The sequence below is a fragment of the Vanellus vanellus genome (genome assembly GCF_965231255.1).
Source record: "Vanellus vanellus genome assembly, chromosome: Z".
Lineage (NCBI taxonomy): Eukaryota > Metazoa > Chordata > Aves > Charadriiformes > Charadriidae > Vanellus > Vanellus vanellus.
Genome location: NC_138908.1, coordinates 87,865,279 through 87,888,447, shown reverse-complemented (window position 1 = coordinate 87,888,447; position 23,169 = coordinate 87,865,279). Strand labels below are relative to the sequence as shown.

The 23,169-nt window shown below is 52.5% G+C and overlaps 1 protein-coding gene across 1 annotated transcript; it reads left to right on the top strand.

Moving 5' to 3' along the window:
• Positions 1 to 2,680: 2,680 nt before the first annotated feature.
• On the top strand, positions 2,681 to 21,733 carry CCDC68 (coiled-coil domain containing 68; the record flags this gene model as incomplete). The annotated part of the gene is made up of 12 exons (XM_082498036.1): positions 2,681 to 2,778; positions 2,844 to 2,899; positions 9,323 to 9,379; positions 14,257 to 14,399; positions 16,810 to 16,947; positions 17,481 to 17,606; positions 17,836 to 17,964; positions 19,082 to 19,164; positions 19,742 to 19,847; positions 20,696 to 20,779; positions 21,052 to 21,128; positions 21,658 to 21,733. 12 exons carry the CDS (start codon positions 2,681 to 2,683, stop codon positions 21,731 to 21,733), a joined length of 1,173 nt encoding a protein of 390 aa, XP_082354162.1.
• Positions 21,734 to 23,169: the final 1,436 nt, after the last annotated feature.

Genomic DNA, 23,169 nt, shown 5'->3' with positions numbered 1-23,169 from the left:
TTTAAAATTAATTAACTGCGTTAAATAAGACGCCAAAAGCAATACGGTCATATAGCCTCCCAGCTTAAATAATCAAGGCTTAAATAATTACAGAAACAAACATTACAGCAACAAAACCCCTAAGGGTTTGGTCAAAAGTCCCCTGGAAGTCAGTGCCCTTTAGTTCTGCCGGTCGTTATTTAGGGTTCTTATTTGTTTCCCGATCTGGTTTCAAAAGCAGCACGGTGCGGGCTGTGGGATGAGTCGGGCAGCCCAGCGAGCAGTCAGCGCAGGGCACCCCCCCGCCGGGCACAGCCGGGACCTCCGCTCACATCCCTCCCCTTCGCCCCTTCAACCTTTTCCGAGGGGAATAAGAGCAGGAGATGAAGATCTCCAGGGGTGCGTGGCATCACCCCGTCATCTCCTCCGGACCCGTGCTCGAGTGGGAATTGCGTCACCTCCCGGAGGGAAGCTCCTCGCTAATTACGGGGTCCATCCACCCCTCTCCCACGCGTCTCTGGGAAGTGAGCAATGGCTGCGGCTCCCCGACGGCGCATCTCCTGAGGATGTGCGTTACCCTCATAGGCACCTCAAGAGCAACCCAGCGTAGAGCTCTACAGACACCCGTGGAAGCACGGCCATTTATCACAGCATCCCAAACTGGAGAGGGTGGGAAGGGCCCTCTGGAGCCCCCCCAGTGCCACCCCCCGCCAGAGCGGGGGCACCTCCAGCAGTGGCACAGGACACGTCCAGGCGGGTTTGGAATGGCTCCAGAGGGGGAGACTCCCCCCCTCTCTGGGCAGCTGTGCCAGTGCTCTGCCGCCCGCACAGGAGAGAAGTCCCTCCTCAGGTTGAGGTGGAACTGCCCATGGTCACGTTTGTGCCCGTTCCCTCTTGTCCTGTCACTGGGCACCACTGAAAAAAGACTGTTCCCATCCCCCCGACACCATCCCTTGAAGGATTTATCAGCATTGATGAGATCCCCTCTCAGTCTTCTCCTCTCCAGACTGAAAAGCCCCGAGTCCCTCAGCCTTTCCTCGTAAGAAAGATGCTCCAGTCCCCTCATCATCTCCGCAGCCCTTTGCTGGACCCTCTCCAGCAGTTCCCTGTCCCTCTTGACCCGGGGAGCCCCGAACCGGACGCAGCGCTCCAGATGTGACCTCACCGGGGCAGAGTATAACATAACCAATTTACAGCTTCTTTCAGCCGAAAGACTGCGGCTCTGCCTCTGCGAGAGCAGAGCGGCGATTGACTCCCGTTGCTTATCAAATTTTCATGTCGTGTGCGCGTGGATCGATAACCTGATCTCCTCCGATTCGTGGCGGTCCAATGCTGATATTCCTGATTCTCTCTCCAGCCAGCGACCGAGCGGAGTTTATCGCGGCGCTTCCGCGACACCGTGCCCGGGAGATAAAATCTGGTACCGTGTAAAGAGCCGTAAGCAGCGCTATCATTTCTCGAACGTGGAATTAAATGGAAGTGGCACATTTTCAAAACTGTTAGAACGGAAACCCCAAATTTATCACTGTCTGTCATTTTTCAATATGCTTCTTTCCATTCCTCGCTTTCTGACGAGTAGAATAATTATAATTTAGCCACAGTAACTCGGGGCTCCATTTTCAGTTAACAGATTGTTTATCACGACGAAGACCCAGAGCAGCAGCTGTAGGATGGGGAGACGGAGATTGACGTGGATCGCGGACCGGTCCTGCGGGAAGCAGCTGAACAGGAGGGAATTCGATGACTACCGCCCAACGCGAGCGAGCGACTCACTGAACCCACTCCAGCAAGGCAGCACTGAGCGACTGGGTTTGGAGAATTCATTATTCATAGGTATTTCTTGTGTAAACGGGGAGAAGAGACACCTTTGGATGGAAATTCAGACCAAGCGGACTTTGCGGAATTGAATTTGTGAGGGCTATTTTATTTTAAAATTCGAGAATTTCTGCTCTCCGGTAAGACACCGAGGCAAGTGCGGGCTCGGGTATTACACACCAGCCTGATCGTTACGATCATCGCGGGCTCATTAAAATCCCCTCTAGCTGCACGTGTCTTGAGCCTCCCAAAGCCAACGGTGCTCTCATCCCGCCGGGGGTCAGCCCAGACCCCGGGCCCAAGGTCCAGCCCCACCAATGCCAGCGGCAAAGTGCCCCCCGAGCAGCGACTTTGAACCCTTTGCTGGCAACGAAAGGCTTTGCATGGAGAGATTTCTCAAATTTTTACGTTTGTTCTCACGCTTGTGTCTGGAGGGTAAAATTGACACATAGTTCATATACATCTGATTGCTGCTCTCTGTGGCAACCCCATCAAAATAAACGTAAGTACTATAAAAACACCCAGAAATCGTATTTTCAAACAGCTTTTTTAACTGCGTTTTTGCAAGTTTTTTGAGCAGTTTTCTCGTTTTCCATCTGACGTTTACTGGCGCCGTGTTTCCTGGCATGAGCACCCTGAACATAATGCCAAGGTGTGGAGGCAGATGAGCTCCAAGCAGCGACAAGATGCTGATATACAAACTACCACTCAGAAAATAACATCGCTAATGGAGTTGAAATACAGTTATTCCCAAAGTATGGACTACAGAGTACCTATAACCCACCAGGAAGGCTAGGAAGGGTCCAAATCTGTGTAGTCATGTTGGTTTTACTGTGTTTGCAGTTAATACTTGATGAAACAATTGCTTGATAATCTGGGGGAAACCATGATGGGTGATGGGACCAAGAAGCGCAAGAGGGGTTCACGTAGGTCTCCTATTGCCCAGATCCCGAAGAGACAACATGATACGGGCGGGACGATGCTGTAAGACTGCAGAACTCGGAGATAACTCCGTGAAACGATGCTGATATAACTCCCCCTCGCTGCAGCGAGTTGCTCCGTGGTTGTGAGGATGACTTCGTCTTTCCAAACCCGACTCCACCAGGTAGACACCACAGCGTTCCTCCACCCTTAGCCATGCTGGCTCTTGAGCACGACGGCGGCTGCCCCGCTCGCTGAAGCACTCCTGGGCACACATTTCAAGCTCCTGACTAATGCTTAAATAAATGGGATTTTTCCTATGCCGAGAGGCAGGAAAATGCCACAAGGCTAAAGCTACCGAAAGAATTAGGTGTCCCAGCCAAGCGCTGCTCTGAGAAACCGTGTATGAATGTGCTTCCTCAACAGCGCCGAGATTTTGGGTGAGCCCAGACATTTCTCCTGATAGCTCTCTGCCCATGGCAGGAGGGGTGGAGCTCGATGATCTTTAAGGTCCCTTCCCACCTAAGCCATTCTATGATTCTGTGATCTCCAGGTCAATCCCCAGCGTTTGGCGCTGAGCACGTGGCTGGTGCTGACCCGCCAGACCCCTCAGTCATGTTTCAGCTACGTTAGGACTTCAGGATTAGGCCCTGCCCTGTTTATCTCACCCACCAGAGCTCCTCGGGCATATCTGCTGGGCAAGGGCCAGCTGGGAGCACCTCCAGCGGGATGGTGCCTTGGTGTGCCCGTGCACTGTGCGCTTGCCCAGCATAAACCCCCCTTTCTGCTCCAATTCCATTCACATCGTAGAATCGCAGAATGGTTTGGGTCGGAAGGGACCTTAAAGACCACCTCGTTCCAACCCCCCGGCCCTGGGCAGGGACGCCTCCCACCAGCCCAGGTTGCTCACCGCGAATCCGTGACCGTGGTGGTCCAGGTGAGGTTTTCCCTGATTTCTTTGAATTTCTTTGGGTAAAGAGGCCGCCTTCCGAACCGGAGACCCCCTCTCTAGGGTGGTCTCTGTGCGCTGGCTAACCGGATGAGTCGGTTCGTACCATCTCGTTAGCCAGCCCTGCGCTGGCCCGAGGAGCCCGTCAAGGAGTAAGGCGATGCGCCACTGGCGCTCTCCCGGAAATTCAAGGGGGTTCTTCCAACTTAGCAAAGCCCATCGCAGAAATTGAGAACTGGACCTTAAAACGATTTGTAGGAGACAGAGGAACCAAGAGATGAGAAGAGGACGGGGTGTTCATCCCAAGCGATGTGTCCCGTCTGCTCCCCGGGCAGAGCGGGAGCACGCCCCACCTTCCAGGCCCACCCTCCTTTGGTGTCCTTTCATGGGACACCGCATGAATGAGACACTGCGGCACGGCCGTGCCTGGTCCCGCCACGTCCCCGGGAGCCGCTGGGTGTCCCGGGAAAGGCGACTGCAAAGGAAGGTCTTTCCATGACTAATATCAATCGCACCTTAAACATCACCCCCCGGGTACACGCTTGCCCTGGAGGAGCCGTAGAGGCAATTCCAACACGCAACTGGATAATTATGTAGGACTACTTAGAACGGCAAGTCAAGTTTGGTAGGATTATTTAGTACCAACAGCGCACATAAATCTTGCCGATAAGCGCCCCTGATTTTAATTACAGGGAAGCGAGTTTTATAGGGAGAGCATTTTGCTACAACAACTGATTTATTTGGGGGGGGGGGGGGGGAAGACCTAGTTAGTCAGGAGTGAGCAGGCATTTCCTAGCCTTGGGTTAGGTGCTTTTAAAACGTCTCTAGAAAGCGCAGGAAGAGTGAGGGCTTCATTTTCCTGCTAATGTTGTGTTTTCAGCCTGGGCGAGATAAGGAATACTCTTTATTCTCGCCCAAACTACTCATGCAACAAAACTCTTATCTTAAAAAGACATTGACGGGAACAGTTAACACACTGTATAATTAAAGCAATAAATTAATTACCAGGCTTCCCTGGTGACTATTAAACACTTGAGGCAAAAGAGCTGTCTTTTGCTCCTCGTTGAAGGATTAGTACTATTTAGTTTGAACATCAGCTTGAAGGATCTGGGTTACTTTCTCTGGCGCAAAAGCGGAGCCGCGAACCCCCTGGTGTTGGCAGAGACGTGAAGGCCACTGAGGCGGCTTTGTTGACGTGTGTGTGACCTGGGGGATGGGAATTCCTCTAACACCTTCCTCCTGTTTTGGGGTGCTTTCATAGAATCGTAGAAAGGTTGGAAGGGACCTTGAAGATCGCCGAGTCCAACCATCGCCCTAACGCTGCCATAACCACCACTAACCCGTGTCCCTCAGCACCGCGTCTGCCCATCTTTTAAGTCCCTCCAGGGATGGCGACTCCACCCCTGCCCTGGGCAGCCTGTGCCAACGCTTGACAACCCTTTCCGTGAAGAACTTTTTCCTAATATCCATCAGTTTCAGTGGTTGCAACAAGGAACCTCAAGAGATGGACACAGACATCAGCCGCAGAAGGATGTGAATTGTAGGAAAATGCCTCTACACTGTTGCCCGGGGTCAGTCCAGGGAAAACGTCACCGGCGAAAACCCAAGGAGTGTGGCACCCTGGGACATGCGGGTGTTTATTTGGCATCTCTGGTGTCCTCAGTTCCGCGTGAGCACAGGGTGACTCACGCCGAGCAGCAGACGGATGACTCACGGTTTTACTGCGCTGATGGGTTTGTCAGAGCCGAAATGTAATCTCACATTCTTATCTAAAAACTCAAACGTTAAATCTTTGTTTCAAGACCTTCTTTCTGGGGTTATGCATGGAAAGTATTTTAAAAGCCGTCAATAAAAGGCTGTTTGTGCATGGGGAGCTTTGCTTGAAGGAGCTTTGAATCTCCTTTACAACTAATAAACCTTCGCTTTACATCTTCCTTGATGTTTTCCATGGAAGCTGGCTTCCCATAAGCTCCTTGGGGAGCAGAGGGCGAGAGGTGTGGGTAAAAGCCACCGGGAGAGCCGGGCAGCGCCGCGTTGGGAGGACGCGCGGCCGAGAGCCACGTGGAAGAGCCGACAGTGTGCCGTGGCCGGGAGAAAGGTGAGTCAGGGCAAACCGGTTCCCAAAGAGGGATGTGTCATGCCGTATCGATGAGCGCCGTTCCCACTGAGGAAATCCCTGGCTACAGCGGAGCTGAGGAGCAACGACACGCTAATGATGACCCGGGACATGATTGCTGCGGCTCGCCGGTCTCTGCAGTCACACCCAGGGAAGAGCCATCACACTCATGACGTTCAACCAGGCCAAGGGCAAGGTCCTCCATCTGGGTCGGGGCAATCCCAAGCACAAATCCAGGCTGGGCAGGGAAGGGCTGGAGAGCAGCCCTGAGGAGGAGGACCTGGGGGTGCTGATTGATGAGGAGCTCAACATGAGCCGGCAATGTGCGATCGCAGCCCAGAGGGCCACCCACATCCTGGGCTGCATCAGAAGAAGTGTGGCCAGCAGGGCGAGGGGGGGGATTCTGCCCCTCTGCTCTGCTCTCGTGAGACCCCACCTGGAATGTTGCATCCAGCTCTGGAGTCCCCAACATAGGAAAGATATCGAACTGTTGGAGCGGGGCCAGAGGAGGCCCCGGAGATGCTGGGAGGGCTGGAGCCCCTCTGCTGGGAGGACGGGCTGGGAGAGGTGGGGGGGTTCAGCCTGGAGAAGAGAAGGCTCCGGGGAGGGCTCAAAGCCCCTTCCAGTGCCTAAAGGGGCTCCAGGAGAGCTGGGGAGGGACTTTTTCCAAGGGCATGGAGTGATGGGATGAGAGGGAATGGCTTCAAACTGGAAGAGGGGAGATTTAGATGAGATATTGGGAAGAAATTCTTCCCTGTGAGGGCGGTGAGCCCCTGGCGCAGGTTGCCCTGAGAAGCTGTGGCTGCCCCATCCCTGGAGGTGCTCAAGGCCAGGTTGGACGGGGCTGGGAGCAACCTGGGCTGGGGGGAGGTGTCCCTGCCCAGGGCAGGTGGGGGGGACTGGATGGCCTTTAAAGGTCCCTTCCAACCCAAACCATTCTGTGATTCTATCTGCTGAGCTCACTGCATATCCCAGAAAACCCTCCGGGCATTGCAGCAGCTGGATCAAAACAGGATGCTGCGGCAAGGAGGAGCGGTGACGCCAGGGCAAGACTGAATCGCCAACCTATATTACCGGGGTTCCTTCCCCTCCGCTGCCACGTGGGTGGGACACGTGCCGAGGACTCAGGTGAGTCCCGGAGTCCAATCTGTCTAGCAATACAAACTGGGCGACGCAGCCTGTCGGGAATACACACCGCCTGGCCAAACGCTGCCGCGCCGGAGCCAGGGGCTGACCCGGAGGTTTTAGGACAAGTCACACAGAGCCCATTTTTGTGTGGTGGATCTTGACAGCGCCACAGTACACCTCCACTGTGCCGCTACCCCTGGATGTGGCCCTACGTGGGCACCCCGGAGAGGGGGGGGGGTGGGAGGTGGGCTCAGGCAATAGCTCATCGGTCACCTCCAACGGTCCTCTCCATCCAAAGAGGTACCCCCACGTCGCCCTGCGTCAACGCTGCGCTCTCGCGATCCCGTCGCAAAGTGCTAAATCTTAAACCCCCTGAGATTCCCCACGGCAAAAGGCAGGGGAGTTTGCAGGCGATTCTAGACCCGGCTTCAGCCAGCGATCAAGTTGCGTTTCGCCTCACCTTTCTTAAGCAATAAACGCAAACGAGATCACCGCCCTGGGTTCTGCCCTTCTGGGCCACGGAGAACAGCTGGAGCCTCCCGAGAAGGTTGTCAGTCCCAGGAACGTGCTAAAGATTAACCACCAGTGGTTAGCTATTGAAATCGGTCTGATAACAGGAAAAGCCAAGTCTTGAGCTCCCCAATTTTGACACAGAAGAGCTGCCACCGCTGAGGAAGGAGCAGTCGGGCGTAGCCCCAAGCGGGGCAGGAGCAGGTAGGTGCGGTGGGGACCTGCCCGGTGGCTGCCAGCGCTCGCCCTTGGCTCATGGGAGCCAACCCTGGAGCCGGGCGCTGCCGCTCAGTGTTGGCTCCGCGGTCAGCGCTGGGAGCGGGGCCCGACTTTGCCCTCCGGGCGAGAAAGGGGTGGCACGTCCCAGGCAGAAGGAAAAAAGTGGCATTTTGTTTTTTTTTTTTATTTCCCCATTTCTAATGAATAAGAAAATCGTCTTCCACTCCAACAGAAACCTGTTGTTATATCCCAGGGCTCCCACAGCCCGCCTGGGAGCATCGTAATGGCCTTGCTCAGAAAGGGGCCTTTGCCCCGCGGAGGTGCAGGGTGTGCACAGCAGGAGGGTGCGGGCACGGACGGCAGGGCACGGACGGCAAGGCACGTATGGCAGGGCACGTATGGCAGGGCATGTATGGCAGGGCATGTACAGCAGGGCACGTATGGCAGGGCACATATGGCAGGACACGTACAGCAGGGCACGTACAGCAGGGCACATATGGCAGGGCATGTATGGCAGGGCATGTACAGCAGGGTATGTATGGCAGGGCACGTATGGCAGGGCACATACAGCAAGGCACATATGGCAGGGCACGTACGGCAGGGCATGTACGGCAGTATATGTACGGCAGGGCACATATGACAGGGTACATACAGCAGGGCACATACATCAAGGCATGTACGGCAGGGCACGTATGGCAGGGCATGTATGGCAGGGCATGTACGGCAGGGCACATATGGCAGGGCACGTATGGCAGGGCACATACAGCAAGGCACATATGGCAGGGCACGTACGGCAGGGCATGTACGGCACTGTATGTACGGCAGGGCACGTATGACAGGGTACATACAGCAGGGCACATACATCAAGGCACGTACGGCAGGGCACGTATGGCAGGGCATGTATGGCAGGGCATGTACGGCAGGGCACATATGGCAAGGCACGTATGGCAGGGCACATATGGCAGGGCATGTATGGCAGGGCACGTATGGCAGGGCAGGTATGACAGGGCACATACAGCAGGGCACATACAGCAGGGCACATACATCAAGGCACGCATGGCGGGGCATGTATTGCAGGGCAGGTATGACAGGGCACGTACGGCAGGGCACATACGTCAAGGCACGTATGGCAGGGCACCTACGGAGGGCACGTATGGGTGTGCAGCACCTGGGTCTCCCCTGCGTGTCCCGGGTAAAAGCACCCTCAGATTCAAAATGTTGCTGGAAAAAGAAAAGTGAGTGCCACTTGATGTATTTATGAGTGTTATGTGATAGGGCGGGATATAGATCTCAGGGGCCGGGACCTGCGGATCAAGACTTTCCTGTTTGTAAAAGACTTTATTGTGCACTTTCACCTTTGCCCTCCCAGTCTCCGTTTTACCCGCTCCCCTTTAGCCCGTTTCCCCGTCCATTTATGGCTTTCTCAGCCCTATTTCCACCGACGCTTTGCTTTAAAGCCCTCTTCCTCAACGTGCTCCTCTTTCCTGGCAGACGCCCGCTGTGCCGTGCTTCGCTTTGAGCCGCATTTACCATAATTTACCATAATTTCTCCCTTTCTTCCCGCCGGTTTTCTCCTGCCTCCTGAGCGCCGAGGTGGCACCGCGCGCCCCAGACGGAGGGGGACATCTCTGGGGACATCCTCTGCCTCCGTGTCCCCCCTCCTCCCCCCGCTTTGGCCCCTGCAGAAAAGGAGGAGTTTGATGATATACCCAAAAAGGGAAAAATTCGGGGCCGGCCCGCAGGTGAGGGCGGGGCCGGAGGGGCGGGGCCGGGGCCGGAGGGGCGGGGCCAGAGAGCAGGTGAGGGCGGGGCCGGAGGGGCGTGGCCGGCGAGCGGCGGGACCGGAGCGGGGCGGTGGAGGCGGGAGACGGTGCGGGGGCGCGAAGGGGCTGCCCGGGAGCGGCGGCGGCGGCGGCGGCGGCGGGGAGGGGGAGCATGTCCGCTCCCTCCGGAGGTGAGTGTGGGGCCGGGGGGGCAGCGGCGGTCCTTCTGCCCCCGGTGGGACACAAAGACACCCCCCCACCCCCCCGGTGGCACACAATGAACCCCCTTCCTGGCCCTGAGTGCCCCCAAAAAGCCCTCTGCCCGCCCTCTGGTGGCACACAAAGACCCTCCGGTGACCCCCAAAGAGCCCCCTCCCCAGCCCCAGGTGGCCCTTAAAGAGCCCCCTCCCCAAGCCCAGGTGGCACTCAAAGTGGCTCTGGTGGCCCCCAAAGAGTCCCCTCCCCAGCCCTGGGTGGCACCCAAGGACCCCCAGGTGGCCCCCAAAGAGGCCCCTCCCCAGCCCCAGGTGGCACCCAAAGAGCGCCCTCCTCAGTGACACCCAAAGAACCTCCAGTGGCACCCAAAGAGCCCTCTCTCTGTCCCTGGGTGGCACATAAAGAGCCCCCTCCCCGACCCCCAGTGGCACCCAAAAAGCCCCTGCCTCCCTAACCCCTGGTGGCACCTAAAGGGCCTCCTGTGGCACCCAAAGACCCCCTCCCTGACCACCGGTGGCACTCAAAGAGTCTCTGGTGGTCCCCAAAGAGCCCCCTCCCTGGCTCCAGGTGGCCCCCAAAGAGCCTCTAGTGGCCCCCCAAGATCCCTGGCCCCAGGTGGCACCCAAAGAGCCCCCTCCCAGCCCCGGGTGGCACCCAAAGAGCCCTTCCCTGACCTCTGGTGGCACCTAAAGGGCCTCCTGTGGCACCCAAAGAGCCCCCTCCCTGCCCCACTGCGCTGGGGGCTGTTAGGGGACGGGTCCCGTCCCCGGGTTTGGGGAGCGACCTGCTGGGCCTCGCGGTCCCCTGCCGCTCGCTGTGACCGCAAGCGCTTTCTCAGCATTTCCCCCAAATTAGCGCACCCCACGAAACCGAACCCTGAACAAATCCCCGTCCCCCGGAGGTGCCTTTCACACCTACCGCCCCGTGCTTTTAATAATGCGTAACCCCTTTTTCCCCTCTCCTGTATCCCCGCCTTCGTTAATGAGGCTGCGTAAAGAGAGGAGTGAATTATTCCCCCCGGCGTGTGCGTCGGTAACGCCGTCGGGATGAGCGAAAGTCTCGCGGCCAAAAGTCTGTGGGTTGTTTGCAAAGCGTCCCCGCCGATTTCTCGGGTTTAATGGCGTGTTGTGCTGTTACTCACCGGTTATCTGATCTTCTCCCTCTCCCGCGGTCGTCCGCAGAAGCGCTTTTGTGCAGCGGGAGAATAGGAAAACAAAACAAAAAAAAAAAAAAAAAAAAAAAAGAAGGGGGGACTTTTGCCTGAGGAGAGCCGGTGGTGTTTACATGTACGTTCCTGTGTTCATAAAAACCGTGTGTCAAACGCTTGTGAGAACAGCAGTAACAAATAACTGCTTGTCTGTGGATGTGCCCGGCATTAAAAGGCGAATGAATATTGTATAAACTCCTGTTGGGCTGTGGAAGCAGCCTGGTATTTATTTACCTGGGGTGTGCACAGGGGAAAGAAAATAATGTATATATGTAGAAACCTTGCGTTTGAGTTACAGTGCTCAGCTGGAGACTGGCGTGGAATTATCCTACCTGACTACTGCCAATAATTGCAATTAAATGGATTAATTTCATGCGAATTACTCCCGTGCAGCTCTGCCTTTGTGCCGGAGCCGGTCACGCTGCCCAGCGTGGAAAGAGGTTTATGGTAAATACCCCGTGATTGCGGGTGCGCTGCCTTTAGTCCCTTTAAATTCTCGGGTGTCCCCCTTAGCTGCCAGCCTGCCCCGGCGGCGACAGGACTCCCGTCCCGTCCCCTGTGTCACCCGCAGCCCACGCGCCCCCGGCATCCGCGGTCTTCCTCCCCGCAGAACCAGTCCCTGTGGTGGCCAAGGAACCGCACCGCTTTCCGGCCAAGGGTGTAACACCAGAAACCCTGGTTTCTAATGAAATGCTACTCCAAAGACCGTTATTCCGAATAATTTGGGTTATATTCTGAATATAAACGCGGGTGGCGCTTTGCGTGCTGCGTCCTGGGTTCTCTCCTGCGTGAGCAAAAGCAAGAGGGATGTGCTTTTATATCCATAAAAACATAACTTGGCTGTTAATGCGCCTGTCGCGACAATCTCGGGCCTCGCAAAGAAACCGCGGGGTGCCGCATGGGCTACCGGCGGGTGAGTGTTTGTGAAGGGCATCAGCAGGATTTTCCTGCAAACCTTAAACCTCTTCAATTGTGCCAACCAGCCAGGAAAATCTGTGAATAACAGATGGAATTGGCACTTCTTTTTCCACCTGCTCCCCAAGCGGGGGGAGTGTTTGCGTGGCGCAGAATTCCCCCCATCCCCCGGCCGGTGTCTCCGTGGGGTGTTTCGGGGGCACCTGCTGAGCACCATCCCCTTACGGGCCGGGGAGGGTGCTGAGCTCTGGGGGGGTGCGGGCGGCTTTGGTGGGAGGGTTCTGCTGGCAACCCCTTGCTGGGAGGACAGAGGTGCCGTCCAGCTGTGCACAGCCCTATGGGCAACTCCAGCTGTGCAGCCCCGTGGGTTGCCACCCTGCTGCTGGTGGTTGCCCAGCGGGGGAAGCAGGACCTTCCCAAGGACTTCTCCCACCCAGGCCAGGGCCAGCAGGTCAAGTTAGAGAGAGGTATGTGACTGTTGTCACCGCCTTCTCCTACCTCAGCTGCTTCAGAGCCAGAAAACATTTCCATTCCAGGAGTTGTTCCCTGGGGCGAGCGGAGGTTTCAGCTTGAATTATGCTGAAAGGAGAATTGAGCCTGGGTTGCCTTTGTGCTGGGTGACTCAGTAGGTGCCGGATTATTTCGGGCAGGAGGGAAAACAGCAGCCAACAAGACAGAACAACCTTTGGTTAACCCCTTGTAGGGTTGGTGGGAACCGTCCTCAGTACCCATGAAAAACCTAACAGCCTGGATAAACTGTGGCACCGTGAAATCAGGGGATGATGTTTGGAGTGAGTGATTTTTTTTGGCTTAAGGTCAAACCCCTGGAGGGCTGTGCCCAGGTTTCCAGCTCCTCTCTGCTATTCAAGGAGAAGCTACAGTAGGAAAGGCTCTCGCGCATCCTGATTTTCCTCCTCTCTCCTGCGTCCAGAACAGACCAGCTCAGTGATGGTCAGGGACGGGGAATCTGTTGATGCTCCTCACGCTTAGAAGGTGGAGAGGAGTAAAAAAGGAAAGCAGTAAGAGTTTTTATTATGTTGATCTTCAAATTTATAAATCACCTAAGAATTAGAGTCCTAAGTAGTAGCTCTGGGGCACTTAAAGCTCCTGCGTTAAATTTCTTTACCCTTCTTTATAGTTAATTTCTAATTTAGCCTTCTGTTGTTGTCTGCCTGGGAGAGAAGGTGATGGGACGCGGAGATGTCCGCTGCAGCGGATCCACCGGGGCAGTTGTGCTCTGTGCGGCTGTGGGTGGGAAGGACATTCCTCCTCCGCTGCAGCAGTAAATATTTCAAGTTGCCTAATTAAATTTTATTAGCAAAGGAGCTCGGTAAGAAACGTGCTAGGCTGAGCGCTCTGCCCGGGTGCGCTGCGATACCCGGTGTTGGGATGACTCAAGGAACACAAGGGTTTGGCCAGCAGCGTCGGCACGGTGCGGGCAGGGCTGCGGTTATGGAGCCAAACTGCAGAAGCCCTGAGACCTTGAACTTAACCGTTTGATGAATAAATTCATTTTTAAGTGAAATATTAGCGTAGATGATCTGTAAGCTTCAAAAAGCGCAACCACTTTTTGTCTGCTCCGCTGCGAGCCCGTCCACACCCTCCCTGCTCCGTAACTGGCTTAATTACTCCTCTGTGCTGACCTTAATTGGTTCCAGAGCTTTCAAATGTGCTCGTTAAAAATCAGGGTGGCTGACATGGAGCTGGGAGCTCGCTGGCTGCCGGGACCGGGCTGGAAACCCGCGTTTTGAGGTAGAGACGCTCCGTTCAGAGCAGTGCAGCTGACACTGGATGTCACCATTGTACAGCGCAAACCCAACTGAAGGTTCTCGCGACTTTATTCTCCCCGTGAGATACGGAGGGGAAAAAAAAGCCTTATATTTTGTTTCCCAGGTGTTTTTTGTTTTGTTTTGTTTTGTTTTTTTTTCCTGAGAGTTGTGATATCAGTCAAGCTTTGGGCTGCTTCTTACATCTAAGCAGGAGGGGGGTTAATCCTCCTGAACCTGATTAAAACCAGTTCTGCACTGGTGTAGTCGTTGGGAGCGTAGAGCCAAGCGTGGACTGAATTCCCTGATGGCAGTGGGATTACCGGGCACAGGATAATCGAGCTTGGTTTATTGATTTTGCAGGTGGATGGCAAAAGTTTGGGGCTGTTCTTAATTAAACTGTATGAATGTGTGAGTTACTCACTTATTTTCTGCCTGGGAGCTCTGGCCATGTGTTTCCTGAAATAATAATGGATTGGGGTGTAGGCTGCTAGCAAAAAGTAACTGAAGTCTTCAGTGAAAATAATGTGTGAAAGTATCTCTTTTCCCATCTATTTATAAAAAAAAAATAATGCAGACACCTGATTATTTTTTTCTAAGGGGTCCTTAATGTTTGGTGCTTTAAGCTTGCAGTGCCTCCTTGGCTCCAGTATGTCCCTAAAGCTGAGATGGAATGAAATGGGATGGAATAATGGGATTATTCTCCATCCCTGTATAATGAAACAAGCCCCTCTCTTCTCGTACTTGTCCAGAACAGAGAAACGCACGGATAGTGATGACTACACTGCTACTCACTGAGCAAATAACACAAGAAGATCGCGGCTCGGAGGGAAACTATGTCCTTTACGGATCCTCGTGTTCCCAAATCACCGAGGAAGCTGAATATGTGAAAAAGGTATTTCTGCGGCTGTCGCTGTTCTGTTCCTCTCTTTGTTTCAGCAGGAAACTGGGTGAGCAAAACTAATAACGAACGGAAGAGAAAATTCCGACCTGCGTGGCGATACATGCTTGGAAAACCTTTTGGTTTACACATCAATTCTAGAAATGCTGACAGCATGTACTAATATACCTGCAAGTTTTTATTGGAAGCTGTTTGCTATGTAGCATCATAGAATGGTTTGGGTTGGAAGGGACCTTGAAGATCATCTAGTACCAACCCCCCTGCCCTGGGCAGAGCCACATCCCCCCAGCCCAGGTTGCTCCCAGCCCCGTCCAACCTGGCCTTGAACACCTCCAGGGATGGGGCAGCCACAGCTTCTCCGGGCAACCTGCGCCAGGGGCTCACCACCCTCACAGGGAAGAATTTCTTCCTAATATCTCATCTAAATCTCCCCTCTGGCAGTTTGAAGCCATTCCATCTCATCCCATCATTCCATGCCCTTGGAAAAAGTCCCTCCCCAACTCTCCTGGAGCTTCTTTACAGACTGGAATGGGCTCTGAGCCCTCCCCGGAGCCTTCTCTTCTCCAGGCTGAACCCACCCACCTCTCCAAGCCTGTCCTCCCAGCAGAGGGCTCCAGCCCTTGCAGCATTTCCGTGGCTTCCTCTGGCCCCGCTCCGACAGGTCCATGTCTTTCCTATGTTGGGGGCTCCAGAGCTGGAGGCAGTACTCCAGGTGGGGTCCCCCCAGAGCAGAGCAGAGGGGCAGAATCCCCTCTTTTGACCTGCTGGCCACACTTCTTCTGATGCAGCCCAGGATGTGGGTGGCCTTCTGGGCTGAAGCTGAGTGGTACAGCTGGGCTGGGTCCCTGGAAAAGCTGAAGGAGCTCCGGAGCAGTAAGCAGCCTTATCTGAAGCAGAAGTTTTGGTCTGGTGTACCTGGAGGACCACTATCTCAGGAGGTGGAGGATGACCTGTGGGACAGGTGGATCCTGGAGGTGAATGGAGAGCACAACGCGCAGTGGTTTTGAGATGCGTGAAATAGTCTTGGGATGTTCCTTTCCTCAATGTCAGAAGAAATGCAGGAAGAATGGAGATTAATTAATGCCTTTAATGCGTGTAATGACAGAAGAGAAGACCTCAAACTTTTGATTTAAATTAAATAAGATTTCTTCCTTCCCTTCACAATTACCTTTATGAAGTTGCAGAAGAAATGCTGCAACTTCGAATCTGGAAGTTTTGTGCTGAATTCTTAAGCATCTCGCAATATAAAATCCTTTACATGCAGCAATAACTGAGGAAAAAAAGCATATTCTGTGGTGGTGACACGAACTCACGAAGAGCGTGGGAAGCTGTGCCATGCTTGATGCCAACACCACCATGAATAGGTAGGACACGCCCCGTTTCTTTGGGGTTGGTTGGTTTTTTTTAAATAAGAGACCTTGTGAGCAATGAGACTCAGCTCAGTGGATCTGATACCTTATTTCTTTGCTCTAAGCAGAAGAACGGGGTGATGACAATGGGCAAAGGCAGTTTTTCTTCCCGCATCCCAGCTGAGCCCAGGAGCGCGCTGTGTGCCGAGGGAGAGGAAGGATCAGTGGGCTGAACATGGCTAGTTAAGAAATAACTGATCACAAGAAGTTCTTCTTAAAAAATGCTTACTCCTTTCTCCGTTCAGCTGAGGAATGAGGTGGAAGAAAAGCCTTTGCAGTGAAAAGAACGTGATTTATAGTTTAAACCCTTTAAAAAGTACAGCCTGCCCTTTGTTTGTAGTAGTTTATTTTTAACAAATGGACTTGGCATAACAGCAGAAAGGATGCCAGTGCGTTCTGGCAGAAGGCTGACCGATGGCAGGTTGTGTTCCTTGTGCGTACCACCTCTCAACCCAGCCAGGAGGTGAGCACACATCTGCAAACACCTCGGGGGGGGGGGGGGGGAAGGGGTTTAAGCAACTTAAAACCCCTTTAAACGAAGTGGGTTTGAGCAAAGAGGCGGCCCCCAGGAAGCAAACAGATTTGGAAATGTTAACAATTAAAATAAGCTGGAGTAAGAAGTAATTCTTTTACTGGGAAGTGTTGGACAGTGTTTGCTCACGTGCATTTCTGCAGCCTCGCCTACAACACAACATATGCCACAATATTCTAAAAGGTAATTAATCTTATACCTGTGGAATAACGCTGTAGAGAGTGGAAGAGAGTTATTAATCAGAATTGCCCCGCGAATGCTTTCCCATGTAAAGCCCCGGAGAGCCGAACAAGCGGAACATTTTCATTCCAGTTTGGTGGAGGTGTTGGAGCTGGGCTGGCTGCTGCCCGTGTGCAGCTCAGACCCTGTTCCCCGGAGAGGGGGGTCTATTTGAAGCCAGGTCTTTTAGACTCAGACCATTTAGGTTTGTTTTTTTTTAAATTTCCATGTGTGTTTCCTTTAGCAGCTTCCTCAAGTCTCAGGCAGTGAAGCGGAGTCAAGGAGCAGCGGCTGGAGCCGCAGTCCTGTTGCGACCACAATGAAGGAAACGGAAGAGCAGCTGCTGGTGGTGAGCAGGGAGAACCAAGTGCTGAAGATCAAGGTGTGTTTGGTTGTTGGTTTGGGGTTTTTTTTAAGGTTTCAGGTGAATATATGTGCCTTGCAGCCCAGTTAGAGTCGGGTCCCAGCCCGGTGCCTTTCCTTCAGGGAAGGGGCGGACTCCGCTTCACTTCCCCAGTTGCTGCGAACTCCAGCAACATTCACATTGAAATTGGCTTCTGGGGAGACATCCCATTTGCGGCCAGTGAGACAGCCAGGTCAGCTCTCTTGGTGGCTGACAGCAGATGTATTTACAGGCGGTTGGAAGCGCATCTCTCCTTTTAAACCATCAGCCTCTGTTTGTCATAGGGGGATGGCTTGATGCTGAATAAATCCACCTTTACTTGGAAACTAAAATGCCAATTAAGTATTGCCCACAGGTGTTGAGGATTCCTTTTTTTTTTTTTTTTTTTTTTTTTTGACAAGGGTAAATCCTGAAATTGGATCTCGTAGAGAGGGCTTATTTTGCAGCATGTGATTATAACATTGCTTTTTTTAAAGCGCAATATATACATGTTGTACAATTACTCTTTTTAGCTGGAAGCCACGAGAGAAGCGGGTGTACAGGCGCTCAGATCTGCCTCCCAGAGACTCTATGAGAATTACCAGACTCGGTCGGAAGAACTGAAAAAAAGCCACGAGAATGAGAAGAAGCAAATACAGGTACAAATCTCCCCCATGTATGGGCACGACCATCCCGGGGCTCTGTCTCTCTGCGCTGCAAGCTTCGACCTAGGACCTACCGAGCGTCTTCTGCTAGCGCAGCGGGGAACTCACAAATAGGAAAATTCAGAAGTATTTTGGTTTTATTTGGCTCAGAATTCCTTGAGGTCTGTCTCCTTCCATCCGCTGCATTCACTGGCTCCCATTAATGCCCTTCTTGCCCCCCCAGGCCTACAACCTCCAACAAGAAGAGGAGCTCCAGCAAAGCTCAGAAAAGGCCGGCCGTCTTGCCGAAGGCATCAGGGAAAAATGTACTCGCATCGCAGAGATGGAGAAACGCGTGCAAAGGATGGAGGAGGTATGTCCGCCCGCTCCCTGTGTCCGTCCATCCTGGCACCGGGAGTTGGCGCAGGCGAGGAACCTGCCCTTGGAGGGCCGGTGTGTGGGAAGAGGAGTTAATTCCTTTCAGGGTTTGGGGCATGTTGGTTGTTGGGATTTGGGACTAAAAAGGCTTCTGCCATGTCGCGCCAAATTGAGAACCTTTAGCTGTAACTAGAAATAAAACGTGCGATTTGAGCTCCCTCCTTCACTTATTTCAGAACTTGCCTAAAACTTGTAGAGCATCACGGAGAAGTCTTAATTTGTAGCTATTAATGATTTCTACTCCTGAAGAGTTTCACCTTCCCCCATGGGTGTACTTCTAGCCTTTTGAAATGAAAATGTAGCCATCCTGGCCCTAAAAACTGCTCCGTAACTCAGAAAAATGCCCCTGTAAGCATCCGAAACCCCAGGCAGGCGAACGGCTGCGGTAGCGATCTGACGCCTGCGTGCGCAGAAACCGGCAGAAAACAACTTCTCCTTCGTTGTGAATTTTCTTTGGTGGTTTTAGTGGGGTTGGGAGATGCAAGCACTCCACGCATGGTAGTTTCTGATGTACGCACTCAGTAGGGGTGGGAATTACTCCTCAGGAAGTGCCATTTTAAAACTCAGTTTTCCCTGTCCTGTAAATTCCTGTCCAGGGATTCCTGTAAAGAGGGAGTCAATGAGTGTGTTTCCACCCCCATCATATGTAGGTAATCTTTCTGATGCTAAGAATTTTATCATAGGTCTTGTTCAGATTTTTCCCTCTGTGGACAAAGTTTTGAGAGGTGGATGTAGCAGCAACACAATATCTCATGGCCATTGAACATGGACTCTCACAAGACCTAAGGATTTTGCTAATTAATTGAAGGAAAGAAGTGCCGTGTAAAGAGTTTGGACTTTTCTCATGGTAAATCAGTACTGTCACCCCTACCAGATTCGATTCAGAGAGGTCAGACTGGATTATCTCCAGCTGATGTTGACATGTGTGGTTATTGCTGAATTCCATCTGTTTTCAGATACTGAGTGGAACTGTTGAAGGCTCAGCCAAACTTCTCTTGCTCATCAAACAGTAGGAATCGTAATGCAACTTTTATCTAACTTTCTCTCCTTAGGAAAAGAAAACTCTGATAGAGAAGAAGATGTCATTTGAAAAGATGCTTCAACAGATGATGTCAAGGAATGAAGACGGCAAACGGTGATTATATGCATGTGATAAAGTGTTTTTTGTTCTTTCCGGGGGATTATTTCACGTAGAATACGAGACAATCACTTGCTCAAAGTTCCTTCTGCTAGTAAAATTATTCATGATGAAAGCAACTGGTTAAAAACCCGATTTACCATGATTGCCTGAAGAAGCCAAGACTAATGTTGATGTCCTACAGCTCCTAGATGTTGATTCTACTCAAATTCTTAGTACTTTTCCTTCTACCTCGCATGCACTAATTACTTCCCTCCCCTGATTCTCATGCGGAGTTGATGCTGCTTTGGTGACATTGTGCATGCAGTAGGTAAGGCAATAGACATCATTATTTGTGAATTTACTTATCAACAGCTAATGAGGGTGATCCTACCAGGCAAAATATGTATCAAACTATGGTTTTAATTGTTCTGCTAATAAAGAAGCCTTTATACATATAGTCCTGTATGAGTTATAGCCCGGTATCCTCAGGAACATCCTTGCGAGCAACAAGCTCTTGAGCTGACCCCGAGGTTGGAAATGGGTCGGCGATGGCTGGGGACTGAACCAGGGGGTGCTCTGCTCTCGCCCACAGGTGCCTGCATCTCCAGAGGCAGATTTCCACCCTTCAGGAGCAGATCTGCCACCTGCAGCGCGTGATTCAGGCGCAGCACCACAGCCTGCGCAGCGTGATCCAGGAGGTGAGGCTGGTGTGGCCCTCCCACCGGGAAGGTCTTCAGCAGTCGGGAAGAGAACTGGAAGATGCTGGGCTGTGGGCTTTTAAGTGTGTGCATCCTGCGGAGGAGCAGCATGCTCGTCACGCTGTGCCTGGTTTTGCGCACCCTCCATTCAGCTGTCCAGCCGCATTCCAACATTCAGGTGGAAATGGCATTGCTAAAAATGGGGTTATTGCGGTGGAGTTGGCCATTTCAGGCAGAGCCCCAAGTTCTCCTAGAGCGTTCCCAGGCACTCCCCGCTCCATGCTGTGTTCCCAGAGGGGACCTGGCCGACCCAGGGATGCTCTGCCAGAGGCACCCAGCCCTGCAGCTGGTTTCACATCAAGTCGGTGAAGCCACTCCCACGAGCAAAGCCAACAGGTTGACAACCTGGAAAGGCTGCAACAACGTTCAAAGCAATAAGCCTGCTTCCCAAAGTCACGATATAACATGAACCGTTTTACTTACTGCCCACTTTTGTATGTCTGAACTCCTGCCCTACTCCCCTCGCCTCGCAGGGTGCTTGTCTTTTCCCAACCAGCTAAGGCAAGGTCCCATGCTAATTAGCTTTCGTAATCAGGTTCCTGCAGCTATGCCAACAAGAGGTAGACTTGTTACGGTAAGGAAAACGTGACACTGTGTCGAGAAATTGCTTTATAAATTGGTTAATCAATTAGTTTGAGTTCTTCTACAGTAAAAGACTAAGGGCTTGAATGTTCTGCAGTTCCCCTGGGATGGTGAGACATTTAACTCCATGATTTTGTTCAACACAGAAATGTTTTTGATGTATTAAGGTTTACAATCGCTTACAAACTTTATTTCCTAACTCTCAGGCAGAGGAACTGAACAACGAACTCAGAAGCCAAGATAAAAAAATAGAAAACCTGACAGAGAAGCTGACTGCACTGGAAGCACAGGTAAAATCCAAAAGTAAAAACATATATTGATAGATATGTATAAAGATATATATTTGTATGGCCTCTCTTACTTGGTTTAAAAAAAACAAACAAAAAACCACAAACCAAAAAAAACCAAAAAAGCCAAAAAGGAACCTCCAAAACCACAGAAATCCTCCCCAAACACCCAAAAATCTTTCTGGAGGAGCAGCAGGTCCTAGCTGGCATCCAGGCTTGTCTCTCGTCTGCTACATTCTGCTGAGAGGGGTTTATTTTATTTTTTTTCCTTGCAGAATAAAGAACTGAAAGACAGAGTGGAGTTCTGGTCTGGCCAGCCCAAGGCTAAAGTTTCGAAAGCTGTCTGGACAGAGTAAGTACCTTGGGAGGTACTGCAGAGCATGGGAACGGCTGAGCCCGTGGCTCTCGCAGGCCACCTCCAATGTCCCTACGGGGCTTTGCGTGAGCTGAGCCAGGACTTGCTGGGAGCAACCCAACTTCATCCCACAGCAAAAAAGAGAGGAAAAACACAAACTGCTTCAAACTTCAGAGCTGGTGGTGTGGGGGTGGCAACCCAAGCCCCGACTCCCACACAGCCATCCAGCTCAGATGGGGTGTGCTCCGCACATCAACCAGGGCCTTCTGCAGGACACTGTCTCCCTCCCTCCCTTCCTTCAAGATGAAACCGGAGTTTTTCCTGGGGGATACAGTCTTTTGCTGGACTAGATCTGGACATGAGTTTCTGCTCTCAGCAGAACAGGCATTTGAAGTCAGCTCCTCCATATCCAGGGCCATAGTTATAAACCTCTGACTTATTTCATGTCGGGTTGTGGGTTTCAACTTGGCTGGGGCAGGTGAGGGACATCTGAGTGATCTCTACCTTCTTGTGCTTCACTCCTCAGAGCCCCGCAAGATTTTGGAGCTTCTGGACTGTCCCCTTACCTGATGCTAACCAGGCTGAGGAAGCAGGAGAGCTAAAGGCACAACCAGACGTTTGTCTCCTACCTTTGTCAGAAGGACTTCTGTGTGTCGCAAATTGTAACTCCCACGGACTCTTTGTTACTGCAAAGCGCCTTCACAGCACACGCTGCCTCTCTACGATACATGGTGTGGAAGCGATGCTCCAGAGCTGCGCTTGAAAGAATAAACCTGGAAAGAAGACGAGAGCTGATGTGAGAGGTGGCAAAGGCAGCCCCAGCTATGGCCAGGGGAGGTGTTGCGCTGCTGGAGCAGCTCTGCGCCTGCCCTGCACAAAGGGGTCCCACCTCCAGACTGCAGCAGAGACTCAGCTTAAGTGTGGCCCTCATTTAGGTAAGACTGTAAAATAAACCTCTTGCTACCTGGCACATTGTTACAGTTGCCGCACAGGCTGGACGTGGAGCTTTCAGGCAGTCAACCCTGTGGGCACAGCAGCACTGTAATGTCACAGCGTCCTTGGGCAAGGAGCACGCTCTGGGTTAACTCGGCTCTTGCTTTCCTGAAAACTTTCCATGGCAAATAGTAAGTTTTTTGCCCATGTCAGCGGGAGTGTGAAGTTCCTCCCTGAGCCTTCCCTCCGGCTGAAATCCCTTTGGCAGGGGAAAGCCACTGCTGCGGGCGGGAGGGCTGGTTTTGATCCTCCCCGGCATGGGAGAGGTGCTGTGGTGTCAGCGATCTCCCTCTTCGAGAGATGCGGCACACCTCGGGAGCCAAATGGTGTCCCCAGGGGAGTGACAGCAGCTTTGCACACTCACATTTACCTCCACGCTGCGGGACAAGAGGGAATCCGAGAACAGCCATGTCCCTGGTCTGTCTTCTGATCCCTGACGTGCGGACAGAGCAGCATTTGGAAAAAAATAAATAAAGCAAAATGTTGATATTTAATTAAGGCTTAAAGGTACTAAGTTTCAGTTTGTTCCTTTTCTTATCTAACTTCAGATAAATTATTCATGGATGGTGTCACTCCAGGCTTAACACAGTTGAGGTGCAAATAAAAGCTTGGCACCCGCTTAACAGCGGGGTGAGGCCAGTTGTGTGTGTTCCAGCAGGCGCAGGCTGCTGGGTTATACTTACGTACTCACCGTTTGAGAAGGTGAACTTTGTAAATTGTACTATTTCTTGGTCAAGTGTGGGTAAGGAGCTGGTGGTCAGTCCTTTCCCATCCCTCTGAGCTCAGCGTGAAGTCGGGGTGCTGGCGCACAGCAAGGTTTGCAAACACAGCCCAAAAAGCCCTGCCCTGCTTTCCCTGGTCATCCACGTGTTTTCCCGAGCTGCCAGATTGCTAACGCTGTCTGTGCCTCGTGGGGTGAAGCCTCTGCTTCCCCTCCTCCCAAAAACAGCTGAGACACCCAATTTAAAAATGTACTTTTTATTCTGAAAATAACAGTGCAGAAACTGAGTCACAGGATACATTCCTCAGCTGTATTACACAAACC